The sequence below is a fragment of the Phyllostomus discolor genome, chromosome X (genome assembly GCF_004126475.2).
Source record: "Phyllostomus discolor isolate MPI-MPIP mPhyDis1 chromosome X, mPhyDis1.pri.v3, whole genome shotgun sequence".
NCBI classification, from domain to species: Eukaryota; Metazoa; Chordata; class Mammalia; order Chiroptera; family Phyllostomidae; genus Phyllostomus; species Phyllostomus discolor.
Genome location: NC_050198.1, coordinates 6,860,394 through 6,880,430, shown reverse-complemented (window position 1 = coordinate 6,880,430; position 20,037 = coordinate 6,860,394). Strand labels below are relative to the sequence as shown.

The window sequence follows — 20,037 nt, the reverse complement described above, 5'->3', positions numbered from 1 at the left end:
CCTGGGCCTCCCTTAAAGATGCTGGAAGGAAAGGAGCCCTTCTTCCACAGGATCGACACCTCAGGGTCAGGTGTGGGGAAGGTCTACTCACTCCTCGGAGCCAGTAAAACACCAACACTTTGCCAGCCTTAGGTAAAATCCTCTCCTTCCAGGCCCATGACCCATGACTAAATTTCCTTCCCCTGCTCTCCATCTGTCAGTCCTGTCACAAACTCATTTAATATACCTGCTCTCCATGTGCTTGACCTTCTCATGTCCACTATTTTCTTTCACTTACTTTAGCTACCCACATTCTGGGCACCACCTTGAACCCATTCATCCCTTAAGATTACTCCCCTTGCAACTTACCACCCGTCCTGCTTTCTAAGGCCCCTCACCCCAGTCTGCCTGCTCCCTGACCTCTGAGAACATGCCAATCCATCAATCTTCCCATTTCTCCCAGTTGACTGGCCCATCCTGGCTTCTCTTCCTTCCCCACCCAGGTTGGATTCAGCAGCTGATCTCTAGAGCTGCTCTTTCATCAGCACTCTCAGCTCCCTTCCAGCAAACCTTTGGCTGGGCTTCCTGATACTAACCCACTACCTGGGCAGCCTCCTATTTCCTCTTTGCTAGCTCCATTCATCCACTCCCGGTTTGGCCTGCTCCATGTCCTTCCGAGCTTCATTCTAAATGAATGACATGGAAACCTTTCATTTCTCATATAAATTAGTACTTAAAAATGCTTTTGGATATTTATGTAATTTTATTCATAAGACAACCTCTAATGAGGTGAAAGCTCAAGAATATTGCAGTCAAAAGAAAAAATTAAGGTTTATACAGTTATGTGGCTTACTCAAGCTCTCACAGTCTCCAAAGACTAGAACTGATTGGCCATCATAATAATCAGAATATATTTTATTTCAGCCCATTGGAGACACCGATGCTGTGCTCAATTATTCAACATGCTAGTTGTGGTGATGACACATCAGTCAAAGAGAGATAAAGGGATACGGCTGTGAAGGCAGGGGTCACCTCAGGATCAGTTTTCTACATGCAGTCACCCAAGAAGCAAACATTCAGTTGACAACTGCTGGCTCAGAGAGAGAAATGATTCCAAACCAAGAGATGTAGAGACACTCCATGTAGACCAAGCTGCTCTGTGCCCTCTGTGTGGGCTCACACCCCTAGGCCTAACAAATGAAGAGGAGTCGTGGCACTGGAAAAGCAACTGAACCCAGCAATGCTGAACTGGGTGGAGAAAAGAGCAATTTGGAACTTACTGTGGGGAATTCCTTTCATACATAATTAGTGTGCATTGAAAGAGAAGACGTATGTAATGTGCTCATTTCTGAATAAAATAAAATTAAAATAAAATAAAATAAAATGGACTGCTCCCCTCCCCATTCTGTGCCATCTACATATTTACGATGTAATAAAGACCATAAATACAATGGGTACAAATCCTAAGGGTTATACAGATAACAATAATATTGAACAAAGAACCAAATTAAATTTTTAAAAAATTTTATGAAATATGTATAAGAGAATCTCAGAAGATACCCCTCTACAAGTCTTTCAGCTTCTTGTAAAAAAACTGCTATATTACATCTATATTTGTATATATCCCTAATAAAACTATTATTGTTATCTGCCCTAGGACTGCCCTCCCCCCCCCAAAATGCAAATATTTAGCAAAATAATCATTTACCTTGGAGAAGATCAAAAGGAGATCATCTAATTTTCCATGTAAATCACCTGGAGTACAAATGAAAACGATTGTTTAGTAAGAAATAAGAAAATGCCCATTTTTGTTACAGAATTTTAAAACTCAATTCTGTTAATATACTCCAAGCATGCTTGGAGCATTGGGTTATTATCCTATGATGTTATTAATTCAACAATTTGTTTCCATAGCACTCTATGGAAACTTTGCCCCCTTTTCTATAGGAGACAGCATCCAATATTGAAATTATCTATTCATTCCTACCATTTATGCAGTGCTTACCTTCCTCTGTGCCAAGCACTGTACTACAGGTCTGCATTAATTATCTTGTTCAATCCTTATAGCCATTCTGTGAGATGGATATTATTTTTGTTATTTGCATTTTACAAATGAGGCTCAGAGTAGTTAAGGAACCTATCCAAAGTTCCCTAGTTACCAAGTATCAGAACTGGAATACAAACCCAACTTTATCTCATTTCAAAACTGAATCTCTTAGCGATTATTCTGTATTGTAATCTCTAGGACAGCAGCAATAGTATCTACCTTGGCATTAAACCCCCAAGTGTTTCCTCTATACCTAGTGCATAGCAAGAATTAAAAAAATACATTTGCTAAATACATAGCTTTTCAAAGCCACATTTTAAAGAATATGTTCCAGCAGTAGCATCTGAAACTTTAAAATTGTGAGTAAATAGCTCACATTCTTTTGATGAGACAGTTATAGACAATAAAAATAAAAGCAAGACTATGAAACTCAGCTAAGGGGAGCCAGATGAATATATGAAGCAATTAATTAAAAAACAAGAGTGAGTATATGAATATTCAAAATGCCTATTTGGATAAATATTTCTAGGTAAATATTTGTCTTTTATAAGCTCTGATCATAAATATTTATTACCAGATAGAATTTAGAAAAAATTTTCCTCAATTTGCTTAAAAACCTGCAACCAAAATTAACCAAATATATGCAACAAAAGACTCCAATTATAATGGGGATAATAAAATTAAAACACTTCTCACCAGAACTTACTTTTGAAATGACTGTAATATTAATATTAAGAGCATATTAATACTATCAAATACTTAAATCTCATTGCTCCCACATGGTCTCACTCCAAATCTAAAGAAATAAAAATGGAAAGACTTTTTACTTATCTGTTAAATATATATTTTAATTATTTTATTTCCCGAATTGTTTTCAGGGTGACTCATCTTTCAAAGATTTGAGTAGACAGAATTATTGCAGCTGGCATGCCAAAAAATGAATTGGTTTCAGCATATTAGGAGTGGAGGCTATAAAAACATCTTTAACTTCTAGTTGGACAGCAAAAAATAAAAGCCATATCATAGAAAGATTGCTATAGGAAGATATTTCTACCACAAAAAAAAACACGAGTGCAGAATTGGCTGTTATTTATAACACAACTGTAGTCTGAAACACCTCCTATATTTCGTGTGTGTGTGTGTGTGTGTGTGTGTGTGTGTGTGTGGTCCCTGCTTAGGGGCCATGCTAATCTTCCCTGCTATCATTCCAAGTTTAGTATACGTGCTGCTGAAGTGAGCACAAAACACTTCCTATATTTCATGCTTGCTGAGAACCATGGAGCATATTTAGAATATGTATGTAAAATATGCATCCAGAAATTAAAATAACGGTAAAGATTTCATCACAATTTCTTTTCCTTTCCTAATACTTACGTTAAGATAGAAGATAATTCCTGTGCTAGGGAACATACTGGCCTCGGCTTTTCCCTCTACCAATGGTGCTAAAATGGAAAAAGCCTGGAAATAAATGCCTAAGATGTGAGGATCTTTAAATGAATGGAACTGTCCAATCAATCTATATTCTCTAATCTTTGTCTCATGATAGAAAATGAAGCATCAGCCAGAGCAGTGCATGATGTGGAATGAGGATAGCAGATAATGAGGCTGGCTCTAGCCAGAGGATCTGATTTTTAATCCTGACTCTGCCACTAACTAGCTGAGTGAACTTGGGGTGGGGGTAGGGGGAGTGACTACACAGAAATACATGGAAGGTGGTGTATTTTTCTTTCTGGGCCTTAGTTTCATCTGAGAACAAGTGATAGGCAGATGGTCTCTGTAAGAACCATTCCATTCTTACACTGTGTGTTTCCAGGATTCCATGCCCTCTAATTAATTTATATCTTCTTTTAGATCCTTATATCCAAAGATAAGTCTACAGCTGAAATGAGGTATGCTGGAGACTTGTGGAAACAGGTCCCATTCTCTGTTTGGCCTATTATACACACTCTGATAGCATATCTAGCCCTGGCTCCGTAGCCTTCATGGGTAGGCATGGCTTCCTGAGCCTTGTGACTCCAGAGCCTTTGTATCCATGGAAAAGGAAGAGCTGGCAAGGCCTTAAATAAAAGGTCACTCACTGTTGAGACCCCTTATCTGCTGGGTAAAGATGTGGTGGCCTGATTAGGTTGGAATTGAACCATTAAAGACTCTTCACAAACCTCAGTCAGGGCACGTCATGAAGTATGTACTGCTACATCAAGTCTCTGTCACCACTATCAGTTGCTAGAAATGGAAATGGTTTAATTAGATTGTCAGATCCACTTCTACCTGCTAGAGTAAAAGAGACGCAGGCTAAAAATTGATTTGGAAAATAACAATCACTGTTTTGTAACCTAAAGGCTTAATTAGAAGTTAAGGGAGTTGCTGTTCCATCCACGCGCTACATTCTCAGACCGTTGCAAGCATGCTGAGCACCAACTGTGTTGAATTTCAATGTGTACTGTTTCGTGAAGCAATATCCTGCCAGGCTGGCCTATAGGATAACAAAAATCTCAATCTTGTTATTTAGAAGAACAAGGAACAGATTTCCGGGACATTCCCACTCTTTTAAAAGCTGCAGAGACCAGTTGGAAAAATCTAAAACAGCAGCCAAGGGTAGAGATGAGTTTAATCTCCACCCTGCCTTGGGTTTTCTCTTGCCAGCATAAGTGGCATAAAAGGCCCACCTAGGAAAAGCAACATGGAACAAAGATAACGAGAGCTAGACGGAGGGCAAAGGACACTTATTCCACCCACGGGTGGTTTTCCGTATTAAAATGCTGCCTGCCTTTATAAAAAGCTGTAAGTTCTCTAATTCCTCACATAATTAATTCCTGCCAGCTGGTATGCAAAACAAAGACAAGATGGGGAACAGTATTATTATGATAGATAACTCTATATTAACATTTTTCCTTAACATAGTCCAATTTATGCAGTTTTCAATACAGGCAAATGATGTGGAACCAAGAGGGTCCAAAATATTAATTTGTCAACTCTGCTCTAAAACTTACCACAAATTGTTATCTCTCTGGTGGGATAAGTTCTTATACGATTAAGATTTGGCATTTGCATCAGGGCTTCCTTAGTTTCAAATAGTATCTCTAAAACATAAGAGGCATGGAGTATCTGTGAGGGCAAAGCAGAGGAAACAGGTGTGATGAACTAGGAAGGAAGGCATGACTGCATGGAGACCTATAAGGGTGAGGATATGAGCACATTTCAGGTAGCTGTATTTCAGGATCATCTCTAAATTCTTCTTAAATAGATTGATTCTAGCACAGTGTCTGTCATATAAAAGCTCTCACTAGAGATTTGTAAACTGAATGAATGAATGGTTTGTAGGACATTTATACTCTCATGCTCTTAATGGACATCACCCATTCACAGAACATTTCTGATTATTCTTAGTCTAAGGCCCAAGGGAAGTGATGGGGGAAACAGGAGACTCCCTTGGCCTAAGGAAATGTACAAATAAATAAATAAGGAAAAGAGAAGGAGGGGAAGGAGAAAGAGAAAAGAGAAGTAGACAGAGACTGTTGAAGAGGAGCTGCTTTGCATTTGCTTGGCATATCCTGCCACCTGGGATGGAAACTAGGTTGGTGGTGCTGGGTTATGAGAGATCTCAGAAGGAAGCCAGGTAAGCCCCTAGAACTCCTGAGCCAGGCATCCCAGGTGTGACTCAATTGTTGGTGCACAGATGTGAGTTCAGAAAACAGCAAGCACATTTATGTTGTACAAGTCTGAGTATAAAACATACTGAACCCAAATAAACCATTTCAATTATCTCCTATTATGACCACCATTCATTCTATCACTCTCCTCCAGTTAAATTGTTTTTTTGTTCAAATGGATATATATATATATATAATTATTTTAAAGTTTTTTTATTGTTGTTCAAGTACAGTTGTCTCCATCCTCTCCCCACTGCAGCCATCCTCACTTCCCACCCTCGATCCTACCCCTGCCCTGGTTTTGTCCATATGTCCTTTATAGTTGTTCCTGAAAACCCTTCCCTCTTTTCCCCCATTGTCCTGTCCCACCTCCCCTCTGGATTCTTGATGACATCATTGTTTTGTACAGATTTACTCTGTTTTCTCTTCCTGGGTTTTTGTTTGTTTGTTTTAAATCCATTGTGTTGTTTTCCCTTTTTTGGAATTAAAGTAAAATAACCAATATAAATTTAATAGGTCCTAACACCACTTTTTGGTTCAGAACTGTTGGTAGTCTAATACAGTAGCCACTAGTCCTATGGAGCTATTGACCACTTGAAATAGGGCTAGTTGAATGCTATAGACACAAAATCCACACCAGATTTCAAAGACTTATTATGAAAAAATTAAAATGTCTTATTAAAAACAGGATTACAAATTAAAATGATAATTATATGTGCTGGATTAAATAAAATAATTATTAAAATGAATTTCACCTATTTCTTTTTACGTTTTAAATATGACTACTAGAAAAATTTAAAATATGTATGTCACTCATATTACCTTTCTATTAGACAGCCCTGGTTTACATTTCTGAATGCTAAGAGAGGGGTCATACCTACATGTCATTCAGATACTGCTTTGGGTGCGGGATTCAGGACAGATAAAACCCTTTGAAACAATCATGACTCATGGCATCCTGAAATGTCCATTTTCATGGCTATTAAAATGATAGATTTTTTTTCTACCCCAGATCCCAAAAACATATGATTTAAATTTGGAAGAAATTCATTATTATTTTTTTAAAACACAGGAATCAGGATTTGAAGTAACGTGAGAATTAGGAGGAAAGAGAAGAGCTCCTGGGTGTTGATTAGTGTGGAGACCCAGCTTTCCTGTCTATTTGAGAACTAACAGACTGCTAAGGATTTTCCCCACAAAAGCATTCTAAATCCTCAGTTTTCCTTCACAAATCTTGTAAGCTCCTGTCCCTAGTTAATATTTGTATTAAGTTCTGGACATGGTATGTGAAAACATGGAGAAATAATTTGAGACCTATTTTCTTCAGGAGAAGATTTAAATTTTCTTTTGGCAAGTGGCAAGAAATGCTAGCCCTCTCAATTCAATCTCAGGAATTAGAGGATTCAAAGCTTTGCTTCAATGCCTAGTCTACTTCCAGTCTACTCTTACTCCTGGGGTATGTCCTTAGAGTCCTAACCTAACCTGAGAATGAGGGTTTTGTGGTGATGTCAGAGAAAATAATACAGTAGGTAGCTCCAAGGTCCCATCCCATTACAGAAACACTTTAAAAAGTCAAGCAAAAACAAAAAAAACCTCTGTCAAAATCAACTTTGTCAGAGTTCTAGGAAACAGTCAAAATTTATAACAACCAAACAAAAGCTAAATCAGGAAAAGGCAACTTAAAATGGCTCAGTGCAAGCAGGAAGTAAAACTAAGACAAATTTGTAAACAGCCTGGCTAAGCAGTGAAGGGGTGTATCAACACAGAGCTCATCTGCAAAGACTAGGTTCTTCTCTTTTTTTCTTCTTCTTCTTTTTTTAATAGCTCCTGGGTTCAAGAAAACTCTGTCAAAACACTAGCTGAACACAAGCTAAAGGAACAGAGACTTCAGAGACCGCACATACAACTAGACCTAAGAGACATCTATAAAATGCTCCACCTAACAGCGGACTACACATTTTTTATAGGTGCACATGGAACATTCTCCAGAATAGATTAGATGTTAGGCCACAAAACAAGCCTCAACAGATTTTAAAAGATTGGAACCACGCAAAGTATCTTCTCTGACTAAAATGGAATGAAACTAGAGATCAGCAACAGAAGAAAAACTTCAGAAATATGTGGAAATTAAACAACATCCTCTTAAACAACTTATTGGTCCAAAAAAATCACAAGGAAAATTAGAAAATACTTTGAGATGAATGAAAATTAAAACACAATATACCAAAATTTATGGGAGGAAGCAAAAGCAATGTTCAGAGAGACATTTATAGCTGTAAATACCTACATTAAAAAAGAAGAAAGATCTCAAATGAAAAGCCTCACTTAACACCAAGGAGCTAGAAAAGTAAAAGCAAACTAAACCAAAAGCTAGATGAAGAAAGAAAATAATGACTAGAGTACAGATAAATGAAATAGAAAACAAAAATACAATAGAGACAATCAACAAAACCAAAAGTTCATTCTTTGTAAAGTTTAACAAAATTCAAAAACCTTTAGCTACACAGACCAAGAAAAAAGAGGAAAATACAAATAACCATAATCAGAAATGAAAGTGGGGACATTCCCACTAACCTTAAAGAAATAAAAAGAATTATGAGACTAATGCGAACAATTGTATACCAACAAATTAGACAATTTAGATGGACAAATTCTTAGAATCATACAAATTACCAAAACTGACTCAAGAAGAAACAGAAAATCCAAACAGATCTAGGACAAGTAGAGATTGAATAGTTCATCAGAAACATCCTCCCTGGCCCATGTGGCTCAGTTGGTTGGAGCATCATCCAGTAAACTGAAAGGCTGCAGTTTGATTCCCAGTCAGGGCACATACCTAGGTTGCCGGTTTGGCCCCAGTCAGGGTGTGTGCAAAAGGGAATCAATCAGTGTTTTTCTCTCACATTGATGTTTCCCTCCCTCTCTCTCGCCCTCCCTTCCCCACTCTCTAAAATCAATAAGCATGTCCTCGGGTGAGGATAAAACAAGCAAAACAAACATACAAACAAAAAACCTCCTAACAAATAAAAGTCCAAGACCAGACAGCTTCATTGGTGAACTCTACTAAATATTTATAGAATTAATACCAAACCTTCTCAAACTCTTGCAAAAAATAGAAGAAACAATTCCTAAATCATTCTATGAGGCCAGTACTGCTCTTTATACCAAAGCCAGATAAAGATACCACAAGAAAAGAAAACACAGATCAATATCCCTTATGAATAAAATGCTATACTCAACAACATACCAGCAAACCAAATTCAACAGAATTTTTTAAAAAACTTATACACCATGAACAAATGGGATTTATTCCAGGAATATAAGGGTGGTTCAACATAAGAAAATTAATCAATGCGATACACCACATTAACATACAGTATACTGCTGGCATAAGGATAGACACATACACCAATGGAATAAAATTGGGAGTCTAGAAATAAATCCATACATCTATAGCCTATTAATTTTTGATAAGGGTACCAAGACCATTTAATGGGGAAACAAAACAAAACAAAAAAAAAAGACTCTTCAAGAAAAAGTACTGGGACAACTGCATACCTACATGCAAAGAATGAAATGGGACCCTCTACTTCGTGCCATGTACAGAAAGTTACTGAAAATGGCTTCCAGACCTAAATGTAAGAACTAAAGCTATAAAATTCTTAGAAGAAAATATAAGGGTCGTCTGATCTCAGAAGCTAAGCAGGGTCAGGCCTGGTTGGTACCTGGAGGGGAGAAAACATAAGGGTAAATCTTCGTGACCTTAGATTTAGCAATGGATTTTTAGATATGACACCAAGTCACAAGCAACCAAAAAAAAACCAAACAGATAAATTGGACTTCATCAAAATTAGAAATTTTAGTGAATCAAAGGACATTAACAAAAAAGTGAAAAGAAAACCTACAAAATGGGAGAAAATATTTGCAAACCATGTACCTGATAAGGGATTTGTATCCAGGATATATAAAGAACTCCCACAACTCAATAATAAATAAACAAATAAGCTGATTTTAAAGTAGGCAATGGATCTGAATGGACATTTCTCCAAAGAGTGTGTACAAATGGCCAATAAACATGAAAAGATTTTCAACATCTTTAGTCATCAGGGAAATGCAAATCAAAACCACAAGTAGATACCATTTCACACACAAATAAGATAGCTAAAAAAATACGTAAAATTTTTAAAAAGTGAAAATAACTAGTGTTGGAAAAAAAAATGACCCTCACCCATTGCTGGCAGGAATGCAAAAAGGTGCAGCTGTGGCAAATGGTTGGGACGTTCCTCAAAATGTTAAACATAGAGTAGCCACGTGAGCCAGCAATTTCACTCCTAGGTATATACTCAAGAGAAATGAAAACATATATTCATGCAAAAACTTGTATGTGAATGTTGATAGCAGCACTGTTCATAACAGCCAAAAGACAGAAAAATCCAAAAGTCCATCCACTGATGAACTGATAAACAAAAATAGTAGATCCATTACAACAGAATATTAGTCAGCCATAAAAGTAAAGAATAAAATAGGCTATGACATAAGTGAATATTTAAAATATTATGTTAAATGAAAGACACAAAGCCACATAAACACAAAAGTCAAACACAAAAAGCTACATATTATATGATTTCATTTGTATGAAATATCCAGAAGAGAGAAATCCAGAGAAACAGGAAGTATAATAGTGGTTGCCAGGGGTGGGGGAGGAGGGAATGGTATTAAGTATGATATTTCTTTTGGGGGTGATGAAGATGTTCTGGAATTAGATATTGGTGATGGTTGCACAATCTTGTGAATGTACAAAACAACCACAGAATCATATAGTTTAAATGGTAAATTATATCTCAGACAGAGAAAAAGGAAATGCTGTAAATTATAGAAAGGAGGTTTTTGCACATCTGAGAATACTTTTTTAAAAAGATTTTATTTATTAATTTTTAGACAGAGGGGAAGGGAGAGAGAAAGAGATGGAGAGAAACATCAATGTGGGGTTGCTTCTCATACGCCTCCCACTGGGGACCTGGCCCGCAACCCAGGCATGTGCCTTGACTAGGGATCGAACCAGCGACCCTTTGGTTCACAGACCGGCACTCAATCCACTGAACCACACCAGCCAGAGCCAGCTGAGGATACTTCTATTCAGTGGGTTAACCAAAGCAGAGAGTAGCCCTCACTTAATGTGAAACTTTTTTCCAAGGGAATGCATTTCTGCTGTAGTGTTTTCATCCATTCATTCAACAAATAGTCATTGAGCACATGATATGTACAAGAATCAAGGTAGTATCTGCTTCCACTTACCTGCTGCTTCTTAAAGCCCTCAATCAGTAGATGAAGAGAATCAGGAGTGAGTGGAAATTTCAGCCGAGGGCCAGTATAGGAGTCTGGGACCTCTATCACTCCTATACAGTCCAACTTACTCCTTTCATCTGGGAAGGAACAACCAAATAGTCGATTTACTATTGCTAGGAAAAAAAAAAAGCAGAAAGGGGGACAAAAATGAGCATTCCCATACTTAAATGCATTAAATGCCTTCTTGAATGTCTAGCCCATGTAAGGTATTGTGCTGTTATGCATACTGAAGTACCCACATGTAACCACGAGGAATGATTTGTTCTGAAATCAGTAGGTACGTGCACATGAATCACCATCATCCTTTCCTGGGTGGATATTTTACCAAAGCAGTGAGTTCATCAGTGGGGAATGGAGGGAGAAGCACAGGGAAAACTGGTCAATCACGGTATTTTGATGCTCTGAAGCTCTAACTCTACATTTTTTGCCCACTCTTACATCTCAGATTTTTACAAATAGGGTTGAAAACAACAGTGCATTGTATTTGGTTCAAACATCTGCAGCTATTCACGATCTACAGAAATTTAAACTGCAACATTCAATTTTTCCCCTGTTAAACACTTCAAATTTCACTTAGCTATAATTGATTTCTCTCCCTCTTCACATAAAACAAATTTTCTGATGTGATTTTCTTTTTCTTCTTGGTAACAAAGCAGATAAAGTTAGATGACAAACCATAATGGCAGAAATTCCAAAGGACTTCTGTCTCAGAGACACATTTCTATGTAACATTGCCTGCATTGCCCATTTCAGTAGGTACTGATATGCAGTGTCCCTTCTTGCTAGACTGCCCAAGAAATGATCAACCCGAAAACAGAAATCTGGCCAAATCAGGTACAGGAAGATCAAAGGGGATATGGTAGATTGATTGCAACAGTGACCCCAATTCTCTATCCCAACCTCTGGCCATGCTATTTTTAATGAGATTTTGCAGCTATTCTCACCACGAGTCTATTTCCCTAGCCCTTGAAGCTGCTTCGTGACTTGTGTTGGCCTAAAGAATGTGGTGAAGTGTTACATACCAGTTCCAAGCCAAGGCCTCACAAGGATGTGTTTGTTTCTCATTGCTCCCATGCTCTCTCATTTGAAACCGTGCCACCACCACAAAGCCCAGGCTAGCCTACTGAAAGCTCCAAGACCGTGTGGAGCAGAGCTGAGTCATCCTAGCCAAGGCCATCCTAGATCAGCCTCCGGCCAGCAGACCTCCAGAAAACATAACTGAACTCTAGCCAAGACCCGAAAAACTGCCAAATCGAGCCTGCCAAGATCAGCAGACACGCTCAGCTAATCTGTAGACTTATGAGCAAAATGAAATGTTTATTAAATGACACTGAACTATTGTGGTTGTTGAATACACATTATTATTAAAGTAACAGATAACTGATACAGAGGATAACATACTCTTCAACTCATTAACACTGAAATGCCACTAATGCCATTAATCAGAGGTTGTCTGTAAGCAGTTTCTTTTTTATTTAGAGTGAACATGTTTGGAAGGTATGATGTTAGCAGATGTAGCTAGAACATGTTTTTTTCCTGATTCACTTATTCTGAGGGATTACAGTTAAGAACTAAACTTGAAAATGTTTTCTAGAGCCATATTTGGTAATTTAAATATACTTTCTAAATTATTGTGTATCCAATATTTTTTTGGTAATGGCTGATGATCTTTTATAAGAAGTTGAATTTAGGAGTAATAATGTCTATTTTCAATGTGGTCCAGCAAGTTGTTTTTCCTTTGGATTTGGTTTGAGATTTGAGAATAAGTTCATTATTTCATTTTATGTTTGAAAACTAGAAATGCAGAGTATCTTGGTAAATTGTATCTCAGACTCATTATGTAGGCAGTAAAGCCTAAATACTCTACTGGACTATCATAATGATCATGCCACTCATTTCTAATTGGTAGTCATTCTTAAAGATGCATCTTGTTCTAAGGGAAAACTTTCCTCTTCTTAACTCTGCACACTGAAATATCAGGCTCCTCTTGGGAAAACAACAACAACAATAACAACAAAAACAAAACAACCCCAGCAGTTTCACCATGTCATCTTATAACAGACTTATTGAGCAATCCCAACTCTGAGATATAAACAAGAAACGACTTTCTTCTCCCAACCATTGCCTTCACCCATACTCTGTTAACTCTCCCTTTCTCATCAGCTGACACATTAAGTCAATTCCATTAGTTCAGGTTATTAAAAGTCAGTCTTGTTTTTGAAGAACAGAATAAAAAGTTTTTCTTCTTAACAGATAAAAGGTCAGTCTCACCCTTCCTTCAAAACATGTAATAATCCTCATTCCTTATAAATTTAGTAATAAATATATGAAAAAGCACCATTGCCCTAAAACAATCCTTGGTCAAAACCACTCAGTATGAAGTATCAGGAAACACCAAATCATAATTCTTCAGCTGGTTTTTAGCCTCATTAAAAAAAAAACAATAACACAGATTCTTTTCCAAATGTATAGCTAATGTAGGTCATGTTTAGACACAATTAAAAGCTTTAACATTTCAAATGCAAGAACTGTCTTTGTGGGCTATAACTATCATAACTAATAATAATTTAAGAAATACTAACAATATATGGAGATTTGTACAATACTTAATTAGAATTAATCCTTACCTATTTATTTCATAATTCTGTCAACATGAATCTAAGTAAATATAATAAAATTTTGAATTATAACCGAATGATACCCTTACAAGGTCTTCTAAGGAAAATACCTGGAAAACGTCCCCTACATACAATTTTTTCTTTTACCCAGTACAGACTCAAAGTCTGAACAGGGATAATTTTAAGCCCATAATTTAAAAACAAAACAAAACAATTTCTGCCTCTACCATCCACATCACTTTGAAAACAAGCTCCAGATATTTCTGGAAAAAGAAAAGCACCAATTGAACTGCATTTATAGTTATTTTATTTCTAAATTATGAATCTGGATTAAAACAGTGGGGTGTCCCTATACCAAACTCAGTAGTTGCCAAAATGATATTTCATAAAATATAATATCTGTTCCTGATCTTTTAAAAACTCAAAAAACCTCCTTAACATAATTTTTAAAATTTAAATTAACAATAATAGTCTTTCTATTAAATCATTAACAAAACAAGGATTTCACTGTTTCATTTTAACATTGTTCTGCTATCTTCAGCCACTGCAACAAAACATGAAGTCAAAATAAGAGGAATGACTGCTGGACACAAAGATGTAAAGTTACTTGTAGCCAGTGTGATTAAATATATGTGCTTGAGAAAATCAATTGAAAAACTCCCAGAACTGATAGAAGAATTAAAATAATATAGAGGTTAACCATAATGGTTTTAACCACAGCTTTACCACTGATGAAATGAACAACTTTGGGAGGTTACCTTCTAAGTCTCAGTATTCTCATTCACAAAAAGGGGATGATAATAATACTGACCTCACTGATGTATTAGGAAGACTAAATAAAATAATATATTTAAAGTACTTAATGATGTAGCACAGGTGAACATTAAATAAATATCAGCAATAAAAATAATTTCATTAATGTTAGTTGATAATAGCACAATACAAAATAAATAGATATAAATCAACAACTTTACTAAATACCACCAATAATCATTGAGGAGGTATAATGGGAAAATTATCATATTCACCATAACAACAAAAAATATAGCACCTCTCCTCAAACTATTCTAAAATATTCAAGAGGAAAGATTCCCAAGCTCCTTTTAAGAGGTCAGCATTATCCTAATTCCAAAACCAGATAAAGACACTGAAAAAAAAAAAAGAAAAAGGAAATTATAGGCCAATATCTCCAATGAACATAGATGTAAATTCCTCAACAAAATATTAGCAAACCAAATCCAACACTACTTTAAAAAGATCACACACCATGATAAAGTGGGATTTATTCTGGGAATACAAGATCGGTGCAAAATCTGCAAATCAATTAATGTGATACACCACATAAACAAAGTGAAAAAAAAATCATATGATCACACCAACAGATGCAGGAAAAGCTTTTTGAAAACATCCAGCACTCACTTACGATAAGAACTCTCAGCAAAGTGGGAATAGAGGGAAAACACTCCAGCATAGTAGACGCCATATATGACAAACGCACAGCCAACATCATACTCAACAGTGAAAAACTACAAGCATTCCCCTTAAGGTCAGGAACAAGGCACAGGTATGTACTCTGACCTCTCTCATTCAACATAGTACTGGAACTCCTAGCCACAGCAATCAGACAGGAAGAAGAAATGAAAGGCATCCAAATTGGAAAGTAAAGAGATGACATGATACCTTATATAAAGAACCCTAAAGGTCTCTCAAAAAACTACTAGAACTTATAACTGAATTTAGTAAAGTAGCAGGATAAAAAAATATTCAGAAATCAGTAGCACTTTATACACCAATAATGAACTATCAGAAAGGAAAATTAAGAAACCAATCCCATTTACAATTGCATAAAAAAGATAAAATACCTAGGAATAAATTTAACCAAAAGGCAAAAGACCTGTACTACAAAAATTATAAAAATACTAAACAAATAAATTGAATATGATACAAATAAATGGAACCATATACCATGTTCACAAATAGGAAAAATTAATATTATTAAAATGTCCATACTCCCCAAAGCAATCTATAGAGTCAATGCACTTTCTATCAAAATACCCATGGCATATTTCACAGAAATAGAACAAATAATCCAAAAATTTATATGGAACCACAAAAGACTCTGAATAGCTACAGCAATGTTGAGAAAGAAAAACAAAGTTGCAGATTTCACACTACCAGATATTGAACTACACTGCAGGCCTATAGTAATCAAAACAACGTGGTACTGCCATAAAAACAGACACACATATCAATGAAATAGAATAGAGAACCCAGATATTAACACATACCTCTATGGGCAATTAATATTTGACAAAGGAGACAAGAATATACAATGGGCACTGGCTGCGGTGGATCAGTGGATTGAGCACTGATCTGTGAACCGAAAGGTCACCCGTTCTATTCCCTATCAGGGCACATGCCTGGGCTGCAGTCCAGGTCCCCATTTGGGGGTGAATAAGAGGCAACCAATTGATGTTTCTCTCCCTCTTTTTCTCCCTCCCTTCTCCTCTCTCTGTAAATAAATAAATAAAATCTTTTTTAAAAATGTACACAATGGGGTACAGACAACCTATTCAATATATGCTGTTGGGAAAATTGGACAGATAACATACAAAAAAGTAAAACTAAACCACTTTCTTACACCACATACAAGAATAAACTCAAGCCCTGGCTGGCGTGGCTCGGTGGATTGAGCGCGGGCTGCGAACCAAGACATCGCAGGTTCGATTCCCAGTCGGGGCGCATGCCTGGGTTGCGGGCCGCAGCCCCCAGCGGCTGCACATTGATGTTTCTCTCTCTCCCTCTTTCTCCCTCCCTTCCCTCTCTAAAGGTAAATAAATAAAATCTTTTTTAAAAAAAGAATAAACTCAAAATGGATTAAAGACTTAAATGTAAAAATAGAAATCATAAAAATCCTCAAAGAAGACATATACAGTAAAATATCTGATATTTCTCATAGCAACATTTTTTCTAATATATTCCCTCAGGCAAGGGAAACAAAAGAAAAAATAAACAAATGGGACTACATCAAACTAAAAAGTTTTTACACAGCAAAGAAAACCTTCAACAAAATGAAAAGACAACCCACTGAATGGGAGAAAATATTTGCCAATAATACATCTGATGGGGGTAATATCCAAAATTTATAAAGAGCTAATACAACCCAAAACCAAAAAAAAAACAAACAATCCAATTTAAAAATGGGAAGAAGGCCTGAATAGACACTTCTCCCAAGAGGACATACAGATAGCCAATGGACATATAAAAAATGCTCAAAATCACTAATCATCAGAAAAATGCAAGTTAAAACCACAATGAGATATCACCTCACACCTGCCAGATGGCTATTGTCAATAAATCAACAAACAAGTACTGACGAGGATGTGGAAAAAAGGGAACTATCATGTACTGTTGGTGGGAATGTAGATTGATGCAGCCACTATGGGAAACAGTATAAAGGTCCCCCCCAAAATTAAAAATGAAACTGCATTATGACCTAGTGATTCCACTTATAGGTATATAAACAAAGAAACACAAACCACTAATTTGAAAGAATATGAAGTCTGTCCAGAAAAAGTCCAGCCATTGTTAATATAATGAGAATGGTTTGCACTACATCAATGTAACCTGGCAGCCAAGGAGAGTGGACTAGAATGTGCATGCGTGAACAATGCTGACTTCACTGTACTAGTCAGTGGGGCCAGTAGAGGCCATTGAGTGAGCATGAATACTATGTAGCCATTACATTCAAAACAAGTGAGCAAGTAGATTAATAAATCTGCATCGAATTTTGCATTAAGCTCTAACATTCCTCCACAGAAACTATTCAGATGATTCAGAAGGCCACAACTATAGGTAACTAGTGATTGGCAGCTTCATCATAACAACACACCTGCTCATACATCACATCTTGTGCAGAATTTTTTGGTTAAACATCAAATAATCCAGGTGACTCAGCCCACCTAAAGCCCAGATTTGGCCCCTGCAACTTCTGGCTTTTCCCAAAACTAAAATCACCTTTGAAAGGGGAGAGATTTCAGACCATCAGTGAGATGCAGGAAAGTATGGTGGGGCAGCTGATGGTGATGGGAGAACTGTGTGAGGTCCCAAGGTGCCTACTTTGGAGGGGACTGAGGTGTCACTGTCCTATGGACAATGTTTCTTGTATCTTGTATCTTCTTCAATAAATGTCTCTATGTTTCATATTAGATGGTTGGATACCTTCTGGACAGACCTTGTACATATATAAACCAAAATGAACATGTACAAGACTATGCACAGCAGTACCATTTAAATTACCAAAACTGAAAACTCAGAAGTCTATAAACAGTGGAATGAATAAGCAGTAGAATGGATACATTTTGGTCCATCCATAGAATGAAATAATATTCAGCAATAAGAATGACCAAATTGCAACAACATGAATGACTCTCACAAATACGATGTGGTGTAAAAGAAGCCAAACTCAAAGCTCTGTGCTTTAATTTATTTAGAGAAGTTCAAAAACAAGAGAAATTAATCTGGGATATAGAAGTCAGAAACATAGTGATGGGGCAGGTAGGTAGTGGGCCATTTCTGTGGTTCTGATAATGTTTTATTTCTCTGTGTGTGTGTGTATTCTGGTTGTTGTTTTTTAGTTTTATTTTTATTGTTTATGCTGTTGCAGTTGTTCCTGCTTTTTCTCCCTTTCCTCACCTCCACCCAGCCCCACCCTCTCTCCACCCCAAGCCAACCTCCATTCAGGTGTCTGTGTCCATGGGTTGCGTGATAATGTTTTATTTCTTGTTCTGGGTGCAGGTTACAAGGGTATGTTTACTTTGAGAAAACCTATTGAGCCATATACTTATGATTTGTGTACTTTTCTGTAATGTAAAGTTTCTGTAAAGTTTACATAAGAAGATTAAGCCACTGTCCTCTTCTTTGATAAAATTTTAAATATATTTTTAAATCACCTGCAGAATTTTTTAAATGTAGATTTAAAAAAAGCAAAAAACAAAACAAAACAAAAAACCCCCAGAGACTGAGTAAATCTCTGGGCTGGAACTCAGCCACCTGCAGCTATGAATCTCCATAAGTAATTCTGATGCACAGGCCAGATTGAAATATTAAGTTATTAGCAGAAAGAGTGCTACTTCATTTCATAATTATCATATTTCCTCTCAGAAATATTTTTGCCAAAGAACATGAAACACAAACAACTCTCTTCAGATTGCAATTATCTAAATGAAAGAAAATGGCAAAATACCTATTTCCACCCACTCCCCACTCTTCAGGTTTGGCTATTCCACCGTTCATAAAGCTTCCCTAGATAATTAAATGCTTTAATTAGTTCCAAACACATGTACTTAACTAAAAGCATGCCATGAAACCACCATTCTTTTGCCACGTCAAAGGGTGGTCACTAGATTATTTAAAATATGCTCTGAGATGCCATAAACACTTTATTTTTAATATTGATCATTGTTTTCTAATTGATTTTTTTAGAGAGAAAGAAAAATCAATTTTGTTGTTACAGTTATTTATGCATTCGTTGTTTTATTCTTTTATGTGCCCTGACTGGGGATTGAACATGCAACCTTGGTGTACCAGGACAATGCTCTAACCAACTGAGGTGCTTGGCTAGGGAATATGCCATAAACATTTTTAATTAGAGTAAAAAAATGTTGCCCCAAATTAAAGAAAAAGGTTTTCAATTCTAGCATCTACCTTGCAGATAACAGGCAGATCTTAATTTGCAGAATAAATACATGCCTTGCTAAAAACTATGTTAAAAACATTTTTGAACCACACCTGTGTTGCCTGTCTCTGAAATTACTCATTTAGTCATTTCAGAATGACTAAATAAATGATAGATAAATAGACAGATAGACATCTATGCAGAAAACAGAGATATGATAGGGCTAAAACTGTGTTTAATCCACCATTTCCCCCTGACCTGTTCCATAAAATATTCAAGATATTTTGATCCCTCAGCACAAAAGTTTCATGGATAAAGAATAAGATCCTCCTTACTAAGCTACTATTGTACATCAATAGATTGTGGCTCAGAGAAAGTATTTAAAAAATTAACATTGAATGAAATCTAATTCAGTTTTTTGAAAGTGAAAGAATTAAATGGTCAATTTAGTTGACACCTATCAGAGAAGAAAAAAAGCCAGTTGAACTGATTTCACCAGTTGTTTGGTGACACATAGACAAGGCAGGTGGGCATCTTTTAAAACGTTTAATGTTTTGTCTTCAGAGTTTACATCCCTTGATGAGGACAATTTAATATTTAATGATTACTTTCCAAAAGACTAAATTTTTACTTACCTGGATCTTTCTCTTTTATACCTGCATAGTTTTCCAACATGAAGGAAAAGAAATTCGATAACTGGACAAAATAAAAATACATTAA

General features: G+C 36.4%; 1 protein-coding gene and 1 non-coding gene across 3 annotated transcripts in view; both read right to left on the bottom strand.

The window, feature by feature from the left end:
* Positions 1-20,037, bottom strand: part of PPEF1 (protein phosphatase with EF-hand domain 1) — a 102,710-nt gene that overhangs the window by 38,215 nt on the left and 44,458 nt on the right. For both annotated transcript variants that reach the window (XM_028522744.2, XM_036016322.1), the window contains 4 exons: positions 19,953-20,013; positions 10,972-11,135; positions 5,017-5,131; positions 1,688-1,734 (listed from right to left, as the gene is read on the bottom strand). In XM_028522744.2, the coding sequence (XP_028378545.1) occupies positions 1,688-1,734; positions 5,017-5,131; positions 10,972-11,135; positions 19,953-20,013 (387 nt within the window). The remainder of the gene's footprint in view (positions 1-1,687; positions 1,735-5,016; positions 5,132-10,971; positions 11,136-19,952; positions 20,014-20,037) is intronic.
* On the bottom strand, positions 3,159-3,267 carry LOC114505841. The gene has a single exon (XR_003685305.1). It is a non-coding gene; the product is annotated as a U6 spliceosomal RNA (small nuclear RNA).